The following is an 18,644-nucleotide window of genomic DNA, read 5'->3' as shown; positions in this document are numbered from 1 at the left end:
GGAAGGAAGGAAGGCAGGGGGGGCTAGCAAAGTGGCAGCATCCCCCGCGAGAGACTTCCAAGGCAGGTGAGCAGCAGGGGTGCTTTTGCCATGGCCTTCCTCCACAGAGCCTTCCTTGGGAGTCTCCCATCTACACACCGACCCTGCTAAGCTTCGGAGATCTAACAAGACTACTGTGCTGTCTTCCCTCCTGGTGCACTGGAGGGGGGGGGGGCTAGTTCTAATCCACCTTGAGTCAGCCGTGACAAGACGGAATAGAAGTTTACTAATTAATAATAACAGATTCAAGTGGGTAGCCGTGTTGGTCTGAAGTAGCACAATAAAATCAGAGTCCAGTAGCACCTTTAAGACCAACAAAGATTTATTCAAGGCGGGAGCTTTCGAGTGCAGGCACTCAGCCTCAGACATTTAAATGCACTTGAAAGCTCACACTTAAATGCACTTGAAAGCTCACACCGTGAATAAATCTTTGTTGGTCTTAAAGGTGCGACTCTGATTTTTGTTGGAATAAAATAATAGTTAAAGGTAAAGATAAAGGTATCCGCTGTGCAAGCACCGGGTCATTTCTGACCCTTGGGGTGATGCCCTCTAGCTTTTTCATGGCAGACTCAACACGGGGTGGTTTGCCATTCCCTTCCCCAGTCATTACCGTTACAGTGCTACAAATTAAGGAATCCCACTGTGCCCCAGAGTCTCCCCACATCTGACGGCATTACAAAGGAAGTTAGGAAGGGAGAGCTAAAAAGATGCCTAAAAGACTGGGTAACTCCCCCACCACCCCATTTCACACAGAAGGCCAGTCCAAGGTAGGACAAAAACTTGCTGGTGACAGCCTGCAACCACCACCACCCCTTGCCCTTCAGCTGACAAGACCACTCTGCCGGCCTGAACTCTCCACTTCCCCTGCAGCCTGACACCCACACAGAGTGGCAAGCTGAGGAGTAGGTGTGGAGGCAGGACGGGGGAGTCTTTACCTCTCGCACAGTGTCGTAAGCCTTCGCCATGCCCTCCCGCAGATCTGCCGGCTGCTGGCCACGCCGTAGCTTGCGGGTGTGTTTCTTGTCCAGAAGGGTGCGAGTCATAGGAGGGGCCGTCGGGGACAGGATGTCATAGACAGTCTCCGCTGTGGCCTGAAAAGCGAGAGAAGAGAGCATAGGCGGTGAAGTTAGCGTTTCAAACTGTTCTATTCCCCCCCCCTCCGCCTGCTCCCTTCCTGGTTGAGAAGCGGACAGACCTGAAGACTGGCAGTCTAGTATAGAAATCAAGGCAGCTTGAGGAGGACGGAAAAGGCACAATGCTGTGCTCCGAGTTTCAAGTGCTGGACACGGCCCCAGAAAACACAAGGTGTGGATCCCTCCCCCCAGAGATGCAGAAGCCCCCTTTCATCCCCACCGCCACTCAACCCAGACCTGGATGGCTTGCACCAGGCGATTGCTGAGCTCCAGAGCGGCAGAGGCAGTCGAGGTGCCGAAGGAGGCGGCGCCACGCTGCAGGCCACGAATGATGCGCCCATCCTTGCGATACTGCTCGATGGGGAGCCAGAAGAGGTCGCGCAGGCCGTGGACTGGGGGCAGGGGGAGAAAGGGCTGGTCAGAAGGAGACTTCCCAAACCTCGCCACCCCCTTGAAACACATTCAGCGGACAGCCAGTGATCTAGCTGCTGCTGCTGCCCTGCCCTCCCGGGCTCGATGTTTCCGCCAGGGGCAACTTACAGAGCTGGACCACGGAGTGCATGGGCCCCACGCCTCCCAGGATGCCGGGCAGCTGGTTCTTGCGGATATCCGTCAGCCACTCCGTCAGAGCATAGCTCACTACCTTCTCTACCCCCAGGAGCCTTAAAGCGGGAGAATGGGAGAGCAGAGGGAGTGGATGACCATTAGTACCCCCCACAAGCACATACACAGGAAGAAGGGTGCAAGATCCCACCCCCACTTCCTTCTTGCCATCATTAAGTCACAGCTGATTTATGGTGACCCTGAGGGGTTTTTTTCAAGGCCAGAGATGCCCAGAGGCGGTTTTGCCACTGCCTGAACTTCTTGGTCTCCCAATACTGAGTGGGGCTGACCCTGCTTAGCTTCTGAGATCTGAGGAGGTCAGGCTAGCCTGGGCTCCTCAGGGCAGAAGACAATCCCCCTAGACCAGTGGTCCCCAACCTTTATTAGGCCGGGGACCGGCAGGGCATCGGACCGCGCCCGCACGGGCCACGCCCACGCTTCTGACCGCGCCCGCGGATCAGCCCGCGCCCGGAAGCCACGCCTGCGGATCGGGCCGCGCGGGCGCGGCCTGCACGGGCGCAGTCCGGCCCTGATTCCCTCTTCCCGCCCTCCCGCAGTAAGTAGCTTCCCGGGCCGCAAGCTTGCGGCCTGGGAAGTTTTTTACTGCGGGGGGGGGGGCAGGGAGAGGGAGCTGTGGCCCGGCGCCGGGCCGCGGACCGCAGGTTGAGGACCACTGCCCTAGACAATGACTTATGGGCTCCATTGGAGTTTTCCAGGCAAAACTTATTTCCTTCGTTCACACCATCCTCTTCCCCCAGAAACCTAAAGTTGTTAACAGCATCATTCCCCCCCTCCCCCCACATCAACAATGTTCTACTTTAATCTTTGGCTCGCCAAGATTTTTAATCCTTGTCGTTTTTAATGGTGTACATTGTCCCTAGACGGCTGGGGCCGAGAGGGACGGACTTAGAAATTGAATTATAAATAAATGTTTCAGAACTTTTTAGCACTTGTATGAGACTATCACAAAGACAGGATGCCACCCTTTTTGCAGGCTAGGCTAATTAAAAGCCTATGGCCACTGGGGGGGGGGAGGGGGGAGGAGAGGTTTCCGGAGACTGAGGCCTTAACAACGTCAGGAAGCAGCTCATGTTTTCCCCATCACCGAACGGAGATCTCCTACCATCACAATTCTATTGAGTAAAATTCACCAGTCACGGAGGTGTGATAACAGTGCTGATTCACAGCAGTGGATTATTCAGAAGCAGGAAGATGAGCCTACTCATTTCCACGCCTTCGGCTTTCTAAAGATAGGGACTGGCAAGCTCTTTCCCTAAAGAAAGGCATTTTCAGCATCCCTCTTCGGCTTTACGGTCCATTTCAACTTCTCAGAAGCCCCGTTTTCCTTGGGCCGCTTGAGAGTGGCTTACGGTTACAAGACACCCCTCCCGCAAGCTCCGCCTCTCAGGTGGGAGCACTGCCTGATAAAAGGATTCCTTTGTGAGTACTGAAATAATATATTCCTCTGCCGGAGACATAGCAGGAAAGATTACACTCTTGCTGTGTTGTCTGGGAGGAGGCCAGGAAGAAGAAAGCCTCTTTCAGCCTTTGCAAGCCGGACTCCTTATCCGGCCTACCGCTTAGTTCAGGACCCTGAGGATGCGGGCTGGCCACCCTCACAGGACATACTGGAAAGAGCTTTTTTTGAAACCTTATCTCACAGCTTGCTCCCCATGCTGAACATATCATACCAGGGCAGGGAAAATATCCAAATTAAGGGTACTGGGTAACTAAGCATTGATTAAGAGCCAGCTTGGTGTAGTGGTTAGGTGTGCAGACTTCTAATCTGGTGAGCCGGGTTTGAATCTGCACTCCCCCACATGCAACCAGCTGGATGGCCTTGGGCTCACCACTGCACTGAGAAAACTGCTCTGACCGAGCAGTGATATCAGGACCATTTCAGCCTCACCCACCTCACAGGGTGTCTGTTGTGGGGAGAGGAAAGGGAAGGCGAATGTAAGCCACTTTGAGATTCCTTTGGGTAGGGAAAAGCGGCATATAAGAACCAACTCTTCTTCTTCTTCAGTCTAACCGAATTGAGTGTAACTAGCCAACAACCACTGATCCTGGCAGTTAAGAGGAATTAAACATCAATAAAAGGACTTCTGTGGGAATCTAAATTCCACCTAAGCCACACATTCTCCTCACTGTCATTAACCCTGAGAGGTCCTGCCTGCCTGTTCTTTTTGCAAATGATACCCCTCCAATCCAAAGCCCTGTTTCCACACTAACTTCCAGACTGGAATTCAGGGGCCTTGCCCACCTCCCTGCACTGAAGTGGAATCCTAAAATGTTTGTCCGCTGCCATTCCTGACAGCTGATCCCTCAGCTTTAGCTCCCTAATGGCCTTAGGTGAGCCACCTTCATTCTTAGGTGAGCCACCTTCTGGATGCAAAAAATGCAGGCAAGGCTTCCTGAAATCTTTTGGCAGTAGCAGAATGAAAGAAGCCGCACTACGACTGGCACTTCCAGTTCTGAAAGCACATTGCCCCAGTCCAAGTTTTAGCTGACTTTTCCATAGCGGAAATCTGATACTATTCAGGGTCTAAGCTCCCTGCCCACCACTGAGGCACTATAACTGGGCACAGCATTTCCAGTACAAATGCCGAAAGATTCACTAGCTGGTGTAATCCTGGGTGGGGTCGCCCTCCTCACAAGTAAAGGGCCACAGTTCTGCCTGGCAAAGTCCAAAATTTTATCGGTCCCTTGAGAAACAAATACGCAAGAATTCAAGTTTTCCTATAGCGACCTACGGTGCAAATCTTATGTAAACTTGGCTCCGGCCTAAGCCAAGTTATTCCACACAGGACTGTATTGTTACTTTTCTCTCTCATTTTCCACAGCACAGGATGTTCCTTCCGTCAGTCGCAAGAGGCTAGGACTTAAAATATCACACTCAATATTTAGCTAAGTCCCAGTTGTCTTTCCGAGGCTGACTCTATCATTCATTTGCCTTCCATATTACCCAAAACCAAAACCAAAAAAGGAACAAAACCCAACCTTAACAGGTAGGAACTCAGAAGCTGAGCTGTATAATAAAATAATGTAAAACTTGTTGATTAGTTATTATAGTGCACAATTAAAAACAGAATATAAACTACATAAAAACTATACAGAACTAACAGCACATAAGACCAAACGCGTTTCAACCCTACTGGGTCTTCCTCAGTGCTCAGAACTGTGATAATACACTCTATATCAAATATCTATATACACTCTTTATCAAGTGTAACGGAGTGGTTGAATGGGATCTGTAAATTAGGGCTCCAACCAATACATGTAAATTTTATCCTTTTTGGAGACCACCTCCTATGATATGTGCCTGTGGTCACCACTCCTCGCTATTATATAATTCTGTGTGAGAGTATATCTCATGTGTGATAGCTTTTATATTGGTGGGAGCCATAATTTACAGATCCCATTCAACCACTCAGCTACACTTTGTTGTTGTTGTTGTTAGGTGCGAAGTCGTGTCCGACCCATCGCGACCCCATGGACAATGATCCTCCAGGCCTTCCTGTCCTCTACCATTCCCCAGAGTCCATTTAAGTTTGCACCGACTGCTTCAGTGACTCCATCCAGCCACCTCATTCTCTGTCGTCCCCTTCTTCTTTTGCCCTCGATCGCTCCCAGCATTAGGCTCTTCTCCAGGGAGTCCTTCCTTCTCATGAGGTGGGGGCAAAAAAAGCTACACTTTATAAAGAGTTTAATATAGGTATTTTATATAGAGTGTATTATCACAGTTCTGAGCACTGAGGAAGAACCAGTAGCGTCGAAATGCATTTGGTCTTATGTGCTGTTAGTTCTGTATAGTTTTTATGAAGTTTTAATTCTGTTTTTAATTGTGCACTATAATAAATAATCAACAAGTTTTACATCGTTTATTGTACAGCTCAACTTCTGAGTTCCTTCCATATTACCCAGGCCATAACACCGAGTCAGGCATCTGCATCAGCTCCATTGCTCCCTCCCTCAAGGAGGAGGAATCTCTATTGCCATCCAATTCAGCTCTCACTCAGCCCCCTACCTGCAGTGTGACCTCAGGGGAAGTAACTGCATTCTTATTTGTATTTCACTGATCCACACCTTTCTCCCCCAAATAGGGATCTAAAGCAGCATGCATCGCTCCCCTCTCCTTCACTTTATCCCGATGACACCCCTGTGAGGTAGGTTAGGCTGAGTGTGTGCTGGGATCAAGCAAGCTTCCATGGCAGAGTGGGGATCTGAACTCGGATCTCCCAGATGTTCACCTGACATGCCAGCTGCTGGGCACTCCCTGCTCACATTCATCCCGACCTTCCTTCTCCCTGTCTCCCTGGTAGATGAAATTCTAACTGCAAGCTCCTGGGGCAGGGGCCTTTTAAAATACATTGTTATTCTAGAAAATTGCCACATGCAGTGATAATACCACCAGAGCTTTACCACGGATTTGTGAAGCCTGTAACACCAGTAACAGTTTAAGGATTCACGGGGCCCAAGCAAAGTACAACTGTGGTGGGAGCAGCCAGACTAGGGGCAGAGCCCCACCCGAGTGGAAAAGGGTGTCACTCCAAGTGTCCTTAAAGAGGGATGGGGGGGAAGAGGCTATGACTTTGATCCAAGGGGAGGGAGGCACCGTGCAGGGCCCCTGGTAACACAGGGCCCGTAACACATGGTATATGGATAAACCAGCCCTGAGTTTTACACAATTTGCTATTATTCATCAAACTGACATAGTTGACTGAAAGTCAACTAATGCCGAGTATAGTTTGGACCAAATGTATAGTTTGGACCAAAAAGTGGCTCTGCACACAATCCCTTATGGCTACATTAAGTTTTGTGGTTATGGGAGGCCGGGGAGGGTATCAGTACACACACAGGCATGCCGACGCAGAGAGCTCAGCTCCTGCAATGACATGTCACCCTGACAGCGAGAATGAGACCTGGTCTCCCCCTCCCCTTCCCCCTCTCCCAGCTCCTCACCCGTGTCGACAGCAAAGCCTCTTGAGTTTAAGCTCGGAGCAGTTCAGCTGTGCCAGGCCAATCAGGATGCCAGCAAAAGTGCCCTAAGGAAAGAGAAGGAGAGTTGGTTTTTATACCACGCTTTTCACTATCAGGAGGAGCCTCAAAGTGGCTTACAAATGCCTTCCCTTACTCTCTCCACATCAGGCACCCTGTGAGCTGTGACAATTGCTCTGCAAGAACAGCTGTAACAGGGCTGTGACTAGCCCAAGGTCACCCGACTGGCTGCATGTGGAGAAGTGGGGAATCAAACCTGGATCTCCAGATTACAAGCTGCCCACTCTTAATCAACTACACTGGAAGTCACTGGGGTGGGGTGCTAGGAGGAACGTTTGCACAAGCAAGAATTAGCACCAGCCCTCTTTCAAATAAGAAAATTCCTTTCCCCAGCCCAACCTTGGGCCTTCCCCTCTCTCCTGCTCCCCACAGCAGTAAGGCAAGGAGAGCCATGGCCAGGAGGACAGAAGATAGCAAAGCCCCTTCCTTTGGCTACCATGGAACCACTGGGTGTATTGACATCAGCTTTGTTCGATGCCATTTGAGTTTCTCAAGAGGCACCTGTCTGCACCGGATGAGTTCAGATCCCTAAGGACGGAAGGGGTGCACCTGAGAAAGCTCAAAGAACTTTCTAGAGAGCTTGCGGAACCCTTGTTCATCATCTTCACAGAGTTGAAGGGACTCTGCAGGGTCATCTAGTCCAGCCCCCTGCACAATGTAGGAATTTATAATGACCTCAGTGGAACAGGCTTCCTCGGGAGGGGGTGGGTTCTCCATCTTTGGAAATTTTTAAACAGAGGCTGGATAGCCATCTGACAGAGAGGCAGATTCTGTGAAGGCTCAAGGGGGTGGCAGGTTGCAGTGGATGAGCGATAGGGTTGAGAGTGTCCTGCATAGTGCAGAGGGTTGGACTAGATGACCCATGAGGTACCTTCCAACTCTATTATTCTATGATATAGGCTGCCTAAGGAGGTGGTGAGCTCCCCCTCACTGGCAGTCTTCAAGCAAAGGTTGGATACAAACTTTTCTTGGATGCTTTAGGATGCTTTGGGCTGAACCTGCATTGAGCAGGGGGTTGGACTAGATGGCCTGTATGGCCCCTTCCAACTCTATGATTCTGTGATATGATTATATGACCTGCCTACTCACAGTGAGCCTACAATGAGCAGTGGGGTTGGACCAGATGGCCTGTGTGACCCCTTCTAACTCAATTCTATTCTATGATTCTTCCCCTTAAAGCAGGAAGTCAGCAGGCACCAAAAGGCCCAGTGACAGAGGGAGCTTCTGGCTCAGCGACTCACCACCTGGTCCACGGTCACGTGTTTCCCATGATAGTCTAACCAGATGGGCACTTCGGAGGTGAATCGGAACTCCCTGCAGGCAGAAATCGTACAGGTGAGAGGAAGCTTCCCCAGCAGAGCCGCCTCCCTTCACCCTCTGCCCCCCCCCTCCAAAGTGCCTCACCCTCCCTCCCCTCAGCCACTGCTCACCGGAAGTAGACAGGCTGGTCGGAGGAGGAAGAGGAGGTGTTGGACAAGGAGCTGTTTTCGCTGAACGTGGTCTCCATCGAAGCCGTCATCTCCCCCTCGGCTCCCTCGGGCTCCTTCCCCAGGGACTCTGGGCGACCTGTGCGTCAGAGGAGAACAGGGGCAGCATCCAAGAACGGGCTTTCCTGCCAGGCCTCACACAGATCTGCCCTAAGGCCACAGCCGTGCTACCGAGAAGGCGGGAAAGCCGGCCAAGGCAGCCCGCTAGCCCCCACTCACCTTCAGGCCCAGCCTCGGAGGGCACTACGGGGTTAATGCCAGCAGCCAAGCTGGTGAAAAAGTCCTTCAGGAAGAACAAGGCATCCTGCAGAGGAAACAGAGGAGTGAAAGGGAGTCTCATCCCCCCCACACACACACCTCCAGTCACCCGCTCTAGTTCCAGCCAGAGGAAAGCTGCCTGGCTCCAGAGCCACACAAAGGAAGAAGGATTTAGAGTTGCTCATGGCCCACAACCTCTGCCCCCCCCCCCCTTCCAGGTTAGTTGTACATGCAAATGGGGCAACTGGGCTGGCACAGTCAGAGACATGTTGGGGGAGCATCACCACAGGCATGCTCATTCCCTGCTGGGATAACACGGCCCACTGGCAAGGGCTGGCTCCGCTTCCCCGTTTGCGACAGCATCCCTCCTGTTCTGTACCTGGTCAATGTTCAACCTCAGCGGCATGAGTGAGACTCGAAGGCAGCACTCTGGGCCTCCCAGGCCGGATTCAGGGCAGACGTGGAGGGCCTTGATGGTCAGCTGCAAGAAAGAGGCAGAGCATCCCAGGGGATGAGCCACACCTGGGCTCCTTGCCAGACAGTGAGAGATGCCCCTGTGGAGCAAGTGCCATGCCAGGTGCAGCAGCCAGGGGGAGCCAAGGAAACTCATCAACTATTCAAACACCTACAGGACCCAACTTCAGAGACAAACAGCACCCTGGGTGGCCCAGATTAGCTCTGTTTTGTCAGATCTTGGAAGCTAAGCAGGGTTGGCCCTGGTTAGCTCTTGGGTGGGAGGTCACCAAGGAAGGCTGCAAAGGCTGCAAGGGCAAACTGCCTCTGAACTACTCTTTAATGGAAAATGCCATGTGGGGATCACCATGACTTGGCTGGGACTTTATGGGGCTTTCTGCCACCCCCCAAACTCCCATCAAGCATGCAGGACAGGTTTAAGGGAGCCAAGATCCTGAGAAAACTGCCTCATGTTTGTATTCAAACATGAAACTCCTGGATGTTTTAACCACAGACCTGCACTTTTCTTGGAACGGAGATCCACCCGGAATTCGTAACTCTTGCTCCCACTAGCGTGCTCCAGGATGAAAGGGCTGCCTCACGACCTCACCAGGAGGCTGCATAATGTGAGCTCAGCCACTGATTTCCCAAGGAGGACCCATTGTTTGAATAGGCCAGGTGGCAACGTTCCTGAAGCAAGGGTGTGGAAGGCCCCCTTTCCCACAGACAAACAGTGGAGGTAACACGGTCACCCAACAGTGTCATGGTTGGGCAAAGCCAAGTTCCAGAACCTTGGAAGCACTCCTGATTGGTTGTCCCAGCCGGTCCTCAAAAGCAATGGACCATCCCCACAACATCAGAATCTGAGCTGCTCCTTTAAAATTGCGTACCATGTTGGAGTGGGTGCGGCGAGGCAGGCACTCGCTGCTGTACAGGTAGAGGAACTTGTTGATCTGGGAGGAGGCCAAGCGGTCCCGGATCTCCAGCTCCTGGACGATGAACACCTGCCTGGCCAGGGGCTGCTCCCCCAGCTCCAGGGCTGGCTTCTCAGAGGTGCCCGTGGGGTACGTTTCATGCTGAAAGCTCACCTGAGAAAGGAAAGGATTATGATGCCTTGCCGGCAGGGGGGAGAGATGCAGCTAGATGTGCCATCCATCTCCCCTCCACAGCATTTGCAGACAGCTGCAGGGACACAGAAAGGTGCTCCTCATGGTTGCCCCACCATTTCATTTCATTACGTTTATTATCCCACTTTTCTGCCCAGCAGCGACCAAAAACGGTTGACCATATTCTTCCTCTCCTCCGTTTTATTCAGGTGAGGCTGTAGGGATGCCAGTCCCCAGGTGGGAACTGGAGGCCGCCTGTAACTATAACTCATCTCCAGACTAAAGAGATCAGTTCCCCCGGAGAAAACGGCTGCTTCGGAGGGTGGACTCCATCAGACTCCACTGAGGTCCTTCCCCTCCCCAAATCCCACCTGCTCCCAGCTCCACCCCCAAGGTCTCCAAAAGTATTTCCCAACCCAGATCTGGCAACCCTATAAGGTTTAGAGCAGGGGTAGTCAAACTGCGGCCCTCCAGATGTCCATGGACTCCAATTCCCAGAAGCCCCTGCCAGCTTTCGCTGGCAGGGGCTTCTGGGAATTGTAGTCCATGGACATCTGGAGGGCCGCAGTTTGACTACCCCTGGTTTAGAGAGACAAAGTCGTCCAGAGAGCTGACCCAACAGAGTGAACCTGGATCTCTCAAATCCCAGGCAGATACCCTGACACTCTGCTGGTTCTCACAAGACCTCCTTTGGGCCAAAGGCCTTCTGAGTAGGCAGGCCTTTCATTAACAACTCAGGGGTGATGGGCAGGCCTTCCCCGCATTCCCCTCCTCCAGCACTCACTTTTGTCAGCTGGATCTCCATTAGCAGGTCATGAATCCGGCCTGTGCCTCCCTGGGCCCGCCAGGTGTTCTGCGGCCGGTTGGTGACCGAGGAGCGGGAAGGGGAGGAGCGGGCACTGGAGAGAGATGGCTTGGCTCTGAAGTTGTGGAGAAGATGGGCAGAAGGGTCAGAGCTGAGCAATGGACAATGGAGACCACCAGCTGCATGCACAATGATGTAAGCGCCCATGCTCTCACCTGGGCGAATGGATGTGACCGGAGGCTGAGCGCCCAACCCCGAAGTCTCTGCCGCCATAGAGATGCCAGACCACAGAAATCTCGCGCAGCATGACACGGCTCTCGGGCATCGGGAAGCGCGAGGGAGCCTTCAGCAGGTCCGTGCTGCCCAGCGGCCGGGAGAAGTGGCCCTCCCGGATGCAGACTGGCCCTTCCAAAAGCTTCGTCACAAGGGGCTCGCCGTCCCGGGGCTATGGAGACAGAGACAAGCAGACACACTGGCTGCAGTCAAGACCGCTCTTGAGCTGAGCCCCCCAACAGCCGGCTCGCTTGGATGCCGATTTTCTAGAGCGGTACCAGGGATCTTTCAGGTGGGCGGCCATGCTGGTCTACAGTTGAAGAGCAAGATTCGGGTTCGGTAACACTTTAAGAGACCCAGAAGTCTTCAAGCAGTCCAAGCAAAGGCTGGATACACACTTTTCTTGGATGCTTTAGGATGGTTAGGGCTGATCCTGCGTTGAGCAGGGGGCTGGACTAGATGGCCTGTATGGCCCCTTCAAACTCTATGATTCTATGATTCTAAGATATCAAGAGTTTTGACTATCCAAGTTTACATCCCAGAAATCCTGCAGGTCACTAAGGTGCGACTGAATTCGAATTTTGCTCTTTATGGAATGTGTAAGCTGCCTGCATGACTTGCTGAGAAAGACAGTTCCTAACATCTAAACCAGCTACGGCTTATGGCCCCTTTACCAGCCCAATCTTCTGGCCCATGCCCACCAAAAGTATGTATCTAATATATTCTGTTCTTGAATCTGCCGCAAATGACAGGAAAAGGACCTTCCAAGCTGTGTAGGATTGCTGGAGTTACTCTCTTTGTGAGGCAGAGTTCCTAAAATGCAAGATCCCATTTCCTGTACCAAAACAGATTAAAATTCCCAGGAGGCTCTGACAGCAGTTTGTGGGAACTGTAGTCCATGGACACCTGGAAAGCCAGTTTTCCCACTCCTGGCTAGTGGCTTGCCCCCCCCCCCCCCAATACAGTGAGGAAGACACCCTTACTGGGATGCCTGTTCCTGGGGTGTCCAAGATGCAGAAGTCGTCCGTGTCTGTGGCCTCACTCTCGCCCTCGCTGTCCTCTGAGGGGCTGAGATCCAGCCCTTTCCCCTCAGGAGCAGGTGGTGGGGTTGGGGCTTTGCCCTTGACCGCAGCCCCTTTCTCCCCCGGGAACAGGTACACAGAGACTGGAGAGGATTGCCGCCTGAACCCGCAGTCACCTGGAAAAAAGGGGCACGCTTAGACATGGGCACCCTTTGCTCAGCCCTGCCTAGACAATAAGGTCCAGCCATACCACACCCACACAACAGCCAGCTCAAAAACCTCCCAGCATCTTGAAAACTGAAGAGCCCACCATGCAAAATGAGGAGAGGTGGTCCAGAACCCAAATGCGATACTACGTAATCTGAAAAAGCCACCCTTGTTGAATCATGAAAATCTTCAGCAACAAGAAGCACCGAGAAGCTTTTCAAGTTCAAGCAGGGGGCTTTATTCACGTACAACATTTTTAATGATTCATTCATTTGGTAAAGCAAAAGAAGAGAAAGGACCCCAGAAGAGTCAGAACTACAAGGCAGGCGGCCAGAACTGCACACACACCCTTACCAGACTCAGCAGACAGCTCCCGGAGGCTCCGCTCCGTGTCAATGAGGGCGTCGGTGAGATCTCGTTGGTTAATGGCTGCAGTCTCAACAGGGGGGCAGGGGGGCAGTGAGGCTGGGCTCTCGGACAGCTGGCACAAGAAGAGGCGCAAGGTTCAGAATGGCAGGGGAGTTGTTTTGCTAGGAAGAGCAAAACACTGTACCTCACTGGTGCCACTGGCAGGGACTGAGTCTGCAGGCCCAAGCCCCAGCTTTATTAACGGAGGCTCTGCTCCGTACTCCACGCTCACCTGCACCTTCTGGCCGGCGATTTCCGTGGGGCTGTCATGCCGAGGGGGTGGGTGCAGGTCGCCGTTGTTCACCACATACTGTATGAGGTTTGCGAGTGCCGCGCACGAGTCCGCGCAGGTGTGCACGTGAACCACGTTGTTGGAACAGCGAAGCTCGAACAGCGGCCGGGTCTGTGCCGAGGAGGGGGAAGGGTGTCAAAGGCCAGCCAGTTTTTTTCTTTCTTATCACGAGAGGATAAGTGATGCAGCCCTTCAAAGCTCCCTTTTCCTTTTTTGTTAACCCAGCCTGGGTGACGTAGGACTCCGTGGACGCCAAGTCTTCCGCCCCAGTCTGCTGCTTAAGGGAGACTGGGAAGCATACAAAGGGTAGAACAAGGGCTCTGATCACTCACCAGTTTGCCGTCTGTGGCTCCCTTCCACGTGGTGATCACCAGTTCCAGCAGATCCACATCTACCACACACACGTAATCTGAGAGCAAGACAGAAGGCGGAATTCCCAACATGCACAAGTCTCTAGGGCTCCCCCTCCAAATTCGTGGGAAGAGAAGGGGAGACGGACAACAACATGCCTGGAAGTCCAACCCATCTATAAGAGCTCGCGTTACCTTTCCGCAAGTCTCCCCCCTCCGAGTCACATTTGTTTGACAGGTAAATGGCAGAGTCATCCAAAATAAACCTGGTGAGGTAACAAAAGGGCCAGTCAGAGTCTTCCGCTTTCTTGGGGACCAGAGATCATGGCTGCACTGCCTCTTCCTGATTTGATAGTTAGTGGGCAATGTGGAGGGGTGAGCAGGGCAGTGGATCATGCCAAAAGGTTCCAGGTTCAGCTTCTCCTCTTAAAAGGATTAGGTAATGGGTAGGAATCTTTCACATCACCTGAAACATTGGAGAGCTGCTACAGGTCAGAGCACGCAAGACTGACTTTGCTGCAAAAATGTTCTGGGCTCAGCAGGAAGCGGCTTCAGGGGCAGAGTCTGGTCTTACACACCACCCATGGTCAATACAACCAGCATGTTAATGACTTGCAGGGAGCTGAAAATCCTCACTCTTCTCCTCCCACCAATAGAAAATCGGGGCAAGTCCCAGCTTGACTCCCCAAAAAGACAACACAGCACCAGGAGCAAAAATTAACCAGGGGCAGAGTGAGACCCACCGGAGGAGGAAGACGGACGTGTCCACAATTATGTTGCTGGAAAGCGTGAAGGTCTCAGCTGTTATGAGGACCCGGATGGGTAAGTAGAGAGGCCTGTGGGTGGAGAAGGCAGAACTGAGCACGGAGGAAGGGGGCCAGGCAGACCCCACCCGGACCCTTCATGCAGCAGCCAGTCTTGGACTATCCCTACTTCTATGCATTGTAGGGAAGAAGCTAAAGTCTCCACTCTCCTGCTATGCTAAAATGGCTGGTCTCTAAAAGGAACCAGGGGTACTTCATGCCTTCCAGGACAAGTGCTGCTTCTGCTGGTGGTGGGGGAGCACAACCATCCTTAGCAGAAGTCCCAAATTCCTACACCTTAATTGTCAACCACCCCACATTCATTTTCAGCTCAATATTCCAGAAGTGCCTCCCCCCACACCACAAGCAACCCTGCTCCTGCCTCTTCTTCCAACCTGTAATCCACTGCGCAGCTGAAGAGGTGGGTGTGCAGTACTGTGATGACTGTGGGGGGCACAAAGCCCAGGATGGGGTCATCCAGAACATCTAGAAAGTCAATTAACTGCAGGGACAGATGTACAAAGAGTAAGCATGATGGGGAAGACATCCTCCTTCCTCCATCCAAAGGCCTTTGCCTGTTGACAGCCCTCCAATCACCAAGAGCTCACAGGGGGTGAGAGCAGGGCCAGTCAGAAATGCACCAACTGACTCCCACATCTTGCTTGGCCCCTCACCATGGAGGGGCATGCACTCAAAGTCCTGCAGATCTTCTACAGAATTTTTTCGGGGGGGAGGGGAGAACGGACCCCACCTGTGTGTACCAGCTCTGGTGGGTGAGAGCCATGTGATGCCGCATGGTAGCTCCTTCCAGACGCAGCGTCACCAGAAATTCCTGTAAAAGCCATGCAAGAAACAGGATCTCAGGCCGTGTTCACACATGCAGCCGTTCCCCATTGAAGCACCCTTTTAACATGCTTTAGCTAAGGATGGCTGCTGGCGAGCTACACTTTGCAGGCTTTTTTCTTTAACCAGCTCCCATGGAGGGTGGGTGGAAGTGTGGAAAGGAGAAGAATTAAGACAACGTCCCCCTTTTAAAAATGATGTGGTAGCCTTCTCCCGAGAATGTTTATCTAACTTATCTGGAGTGGTAATGGTCTCTAAAGCAGGGGTAGTCAACCTGTGGTCCTGCAGATGTTCATGGGCTACAATTCCCATGAGCCCCTAGCCAGCAAACGCTGGCAGGGGCTCATGGGAATTGTAGCCCATGACCATCTGCAGGACCAGAGGTTGACTACCCCTGCTCTAAAGTACCCCGTGCAATTTAAAAGAGGAAGACCACCTCAACGGCAAGCAGATCCAAGTGTTTGGGTAACAGGACAAAAATGACCCTGGCTGCAATCTTCACGAGGGAGGATGGTTCCAGAAAAGCCACAACTACCAGGTTACCTTGATGTTCTTCTCCAAGTCCAGATTGATCTGGATAGCCAGGGAGAGCATCTTTACAGGCCCCTCTTTCTTGGCCCCCGCAGGCCAAGCAATGGTGCCCTCCTGGGAGGCGTAGATGGTGGGGTTGAGCCCCTCGGGAGGTAAAAAGTTGGGGATTTCCAGGTGATCGCCCATGAGGTAGTCCTCAACCACAGCTGCAAAGGAAGGTGTCCAAAGTTAGACGCCTGTGTCAGAATCTACAGCCTTCCCCGGGTCAATGGCGACTCAAAAGAACAAAAACCCCTTCCCTCCCCATAGCACTCTTCCCATCCCACAAACAGTTTTCAGCGTATCCCAGGAGCTGCATGAATCTCCAGGTGGGATTCAGGTTAACGGCAAAGGAAGTGGAGCCACGAGGTGGTGGGGGGAAAAGCTTTCTCATTCTGGAGAAACATCATATAATCATGGGTGACTGACCAGACTAAAGACTGACCAGACCCCCCCCTTCCCAGTTCCTTCTACATCGCAAAGGGGCTGTAGGAGAGCCTAACCTACTGCCTCGGTGTCCCTAGCGCATTCACATGCCCGTGGGCTGCCACAGAGAAAGCGGAAAACCCCCAGAGCTCCCCCTTCCTCTCAGTCCGCTCCACTGCAGAGTTGTACCTTTGTGATAGAGCGCGACCTTCTCTGACTCAATGCAGAAGTAGCCGAGGTCCTCGTGGCCTTTGTACCGCGAGACGCTGAACAGGCTGCCGCTCTCCACGTCCAAGACCAGCTCTCCGTGGCAGCCCTCAAGCTTCTTACTGCCCTCGCCCTGCAAGAGAGCAAAAAATCCTGGCTTGAGGTACGGGAGAGCCCAAGGGACTTCTGAAAGGCTGTCAAGGCCATGCAGTGCTCCTTCTTCCCCTGGACGAGAAGCAGTGGTGGGGCTGTTCCAAGTTCACCGAGATTCTAATAACTCTTTCTGCCGGGCAATTCAGCCTCCAATATCTGGGAACCAGCATGCCTGCTTAGCCCACTTGTGGCTTTCCAAACCTCCTTCCCAAGCAGATGCCCAAAAGTGATCAACTCTTCTCCACCCCCTTCCCTCACCAACCCTCAAGTCCAGAAGAGTGGCCAGTTGGGAGCGGTGCAGGCAAACTCATCTTTTCTCCCTAAATGCTGCCACCATTACCTTGGCATCACACAGAGCAGTGACCCGCCCCTTCCCCACCCGGAGCACGACGGAGACGCAGCTCTGGAGGAACGGGTTCCTCTGCTCCCCCATCTTCCGCTGGGTGGCTGCCTCGTCCGACGAGTAGAAATGGGAGTCCTCGTCCTCCGAGTCTGAATCTGGGAAAGTACGATTTGAAAAGAATGACGTTTCCTTCCCGGCCCCACCCCAAATACGTGCCTCCAGAGTGCTGCCCTATCCTTGGTGGGGGAGTCTCCTGAACTCCATGCTAGGAAGATAATCAGCCACATTCAGTATGGCTGTACAGCAGTCAGAGCTGCAACATACCCATGCCGAGAGCCGTTCTCCAGCCCTGAAGTGTCCCCCCCCACTTCCCACCAGGTGCGGGACCACCATTCCTTACCCAGTTTAAAGGCCGACTTGCACATCTTGAAATTCTCCTGCCAGCGGGGGGATGCCTCAGCAGCTGTAGAAGTCACATGGCCCCCCAGGGGACCGGAGGGGCTTGGAGGAGGGCTGTAGGGCTCCCACATCAAAAGGTCATTATTGATCCTGCAGAAGGAAGAACAGCAAGCATCAGCCTCCGCAACTCTCAGCATCATGGGACCACGAAACAGATTCAGGTGGGTAGCCGTGCTGGTCTGAAGCAGCAGACCCAAGATGTCCAGTAGCATCTTGAAGACCAACACAGTTCTATTCAAGGTATGAGCTTTCATGTGCATGCACGCTTCCTCAGATACAATGTCACGGAATGGAAATAATTAGTTCAGAGTATAGCATCCAAATAGATAGTTATTAGAGCATCTTGTGGCGCAGAGTGGCAAGGCAGCAGTCATGCAGAGTGGTAGTGCCCATGAGACTGGTAGTTCGATCCCAGCAGCCTGGCTCAAGGTTGACTCAGCCTTCCATCCTTCCGAGGTCGGTAAAATGAGTACCCAGCTTGCTGAGGGGTAAACGGTAATGACTGGGGAAGGCACTGGCAAACCACCCCGTATTGAGTCTGCCATGAAAATGCTGGAGGGCATCACCCCAAGGGTCAGACATGACCCGGTGCTTGCACAGGGGATACCTTTACCTTTACCATTTTAGATAGTCATTATTCTCTTTATGTAGATATTAGCATTTTTTATTGGGACCAAACCTTTCCCATGCCATTCAAATGCAGGTAAATGCCAACAAATCCTAATTGCTGTCTTTTCCTCTATACCTGGGCAATTTCATGATGCTGGATGTTAACTTGCCCTCTCAACTCCATCTATAAGTCTGAACCGATTACTTCCACTCCATTACATTGTATCTGAGGAAGTGTGCATGCACACGAAAGCTCACACCTTGAATAAAACCTGGTTGGTCTTAAAGGTGCTGCTGGACTCTAAATTTGTTCAGGACCCCAAAATGTGTGTAAAGGTTTGCTTTGGCGCACTCCCTTTCCAACTTACACCCCATCCCTCTGTCACCAGAAACGGGATAGGAGAGCAAGTGGACCCCACTCTACAGACAGTGACTCTCCCCCACCCATGCATCCCAGCCACCTGGCACCAGAAGAAACCACTTCATGGGCTTCAAGGGGGACACAGAGCTTGCCCAATGCTGCCTAGCAACTCCTGCTGGCCCAGCCTACCCCACCCTGCCTTGCAGAGTAAGGATTCTGACCTGTTGTAAATGCTCTCATAGAACTCTTTGCTGGGGAGGAAAATGTGTGCGGTGGGGAATGTGACCTCTAGGGCGTACTGGGAGGCTGCCATTGTCTGGGCCTGGAACTCGGCCATCTCCTCTGGATCGCCAGGGATTACCATCTAGAAGAAGGA

At 52.5% G+C, this 18,644-nt stretch overlaps 1 protein-coding gene across 1 annotated transcript in view; it reads right to left on the bottom strand.

Annotated features, from left to right (window-relative positions):
* ATG2A (autophagy related 2A) overlaps positions 1–18,644 on the bottom strand; it is a 39,903-nt gene that overhangs the window by 698 nt on the left and 20,561 nt on the right. Inside the window, exons 18-41 of the mRNA XM_077327466.1 lie at positions 18,490–18,632; positions 17,240–17,388; positions 16,837–16,994; positions 16,326–16,476; positions 15,684–15,877; positions 15,049–15,129; positions 14,693–14,799; positions 14,238–14,330; positions 13,690–13,760; positions 13,477–13,553; positions 13,085–13,255; positions 12,799–12,925; positions 12,199–12,413; positions 11,158–11,387; positions 10,922–11,057; positions 9,922–10,119; positions 8,958–9,059; positions 8,540–8,624; positions 8,264–8,399; positions 8,075–8,147; positions 6,738–6,820; positions 1,713–1,834; positions 1,410–1,564; positions 975–1,130 (exon numbers count right to left, since the gene is read on the bottom strand). Coding sequence (XP_077183581.1) covers positions 975–1,130; positions 1,410–1,564; positions 1,713–1,834; positions 6,738–6,820; positions 8,075–8,147; positions 8,264–8,399; positions 8,540–8,624; positions 8,958–9,059; positions 9,922–10,119; positions 10,922–11,057; positions 11,158–11,387; positions 12,199–12,413; positions 12,799–12,925; positions 13,085–13,255; positions 13,477–13,553; positions 13,690–13,760; positions 14,238–14,330; positions 14,693–14,799; positions 15,049–15,129; positions 15,684–15,877; positions 16,326–16,476; positions 16,837–16,994; positions 17,240–17,388; positions 18,490–18,632 — 3,213 coding nt within the window. The remainder of the gene's footprint in view (positions 1–974; positions 1,131–1,409; positions 1,565–1,712; positions 1,835–6,737; positions 6,821–8,074; positions 8,148–8,263; positions 8,400–8,539; positions 8,625–8,957; positions 9,060–9,921; positions 10,120–10,921; positions 11,058–11,157; positions 11,388–12,198; positions 12,414–12,798; positions 12,926–13,084; positions 13,256–13,476; positions 13,554–13,689; positions 13,761–14,237; positions 14,331–14,692; positions 14,800–15,048; positions 15,130–15,683; positions 15,878–16,325; positions 16,477–16,836; positions 16,995–17,239; positions 17,389–18,489; positions 18,633–18,644) is intronic.

The sequence above is a fragment of the Paroedura picta genome, chromosome 1 (assembly GCF_049243985.1).
Source record: "Paroedura picta isolate Pp20150507F chromosome 1, Ppicta_v3.0, whole genome shotgun sequence".
Lineage (NCBI taxonomy): Eukaryota > Metazoa > Chordata > Lepidosauria > Squamata > Gekkonidae > Paroedura > Paroedura picta.
The sequence above is the reverse complement of the archived record's forward strand: the minus strand, read 5'-3'. Positions and strand labels throughout refer to the sequence as shown.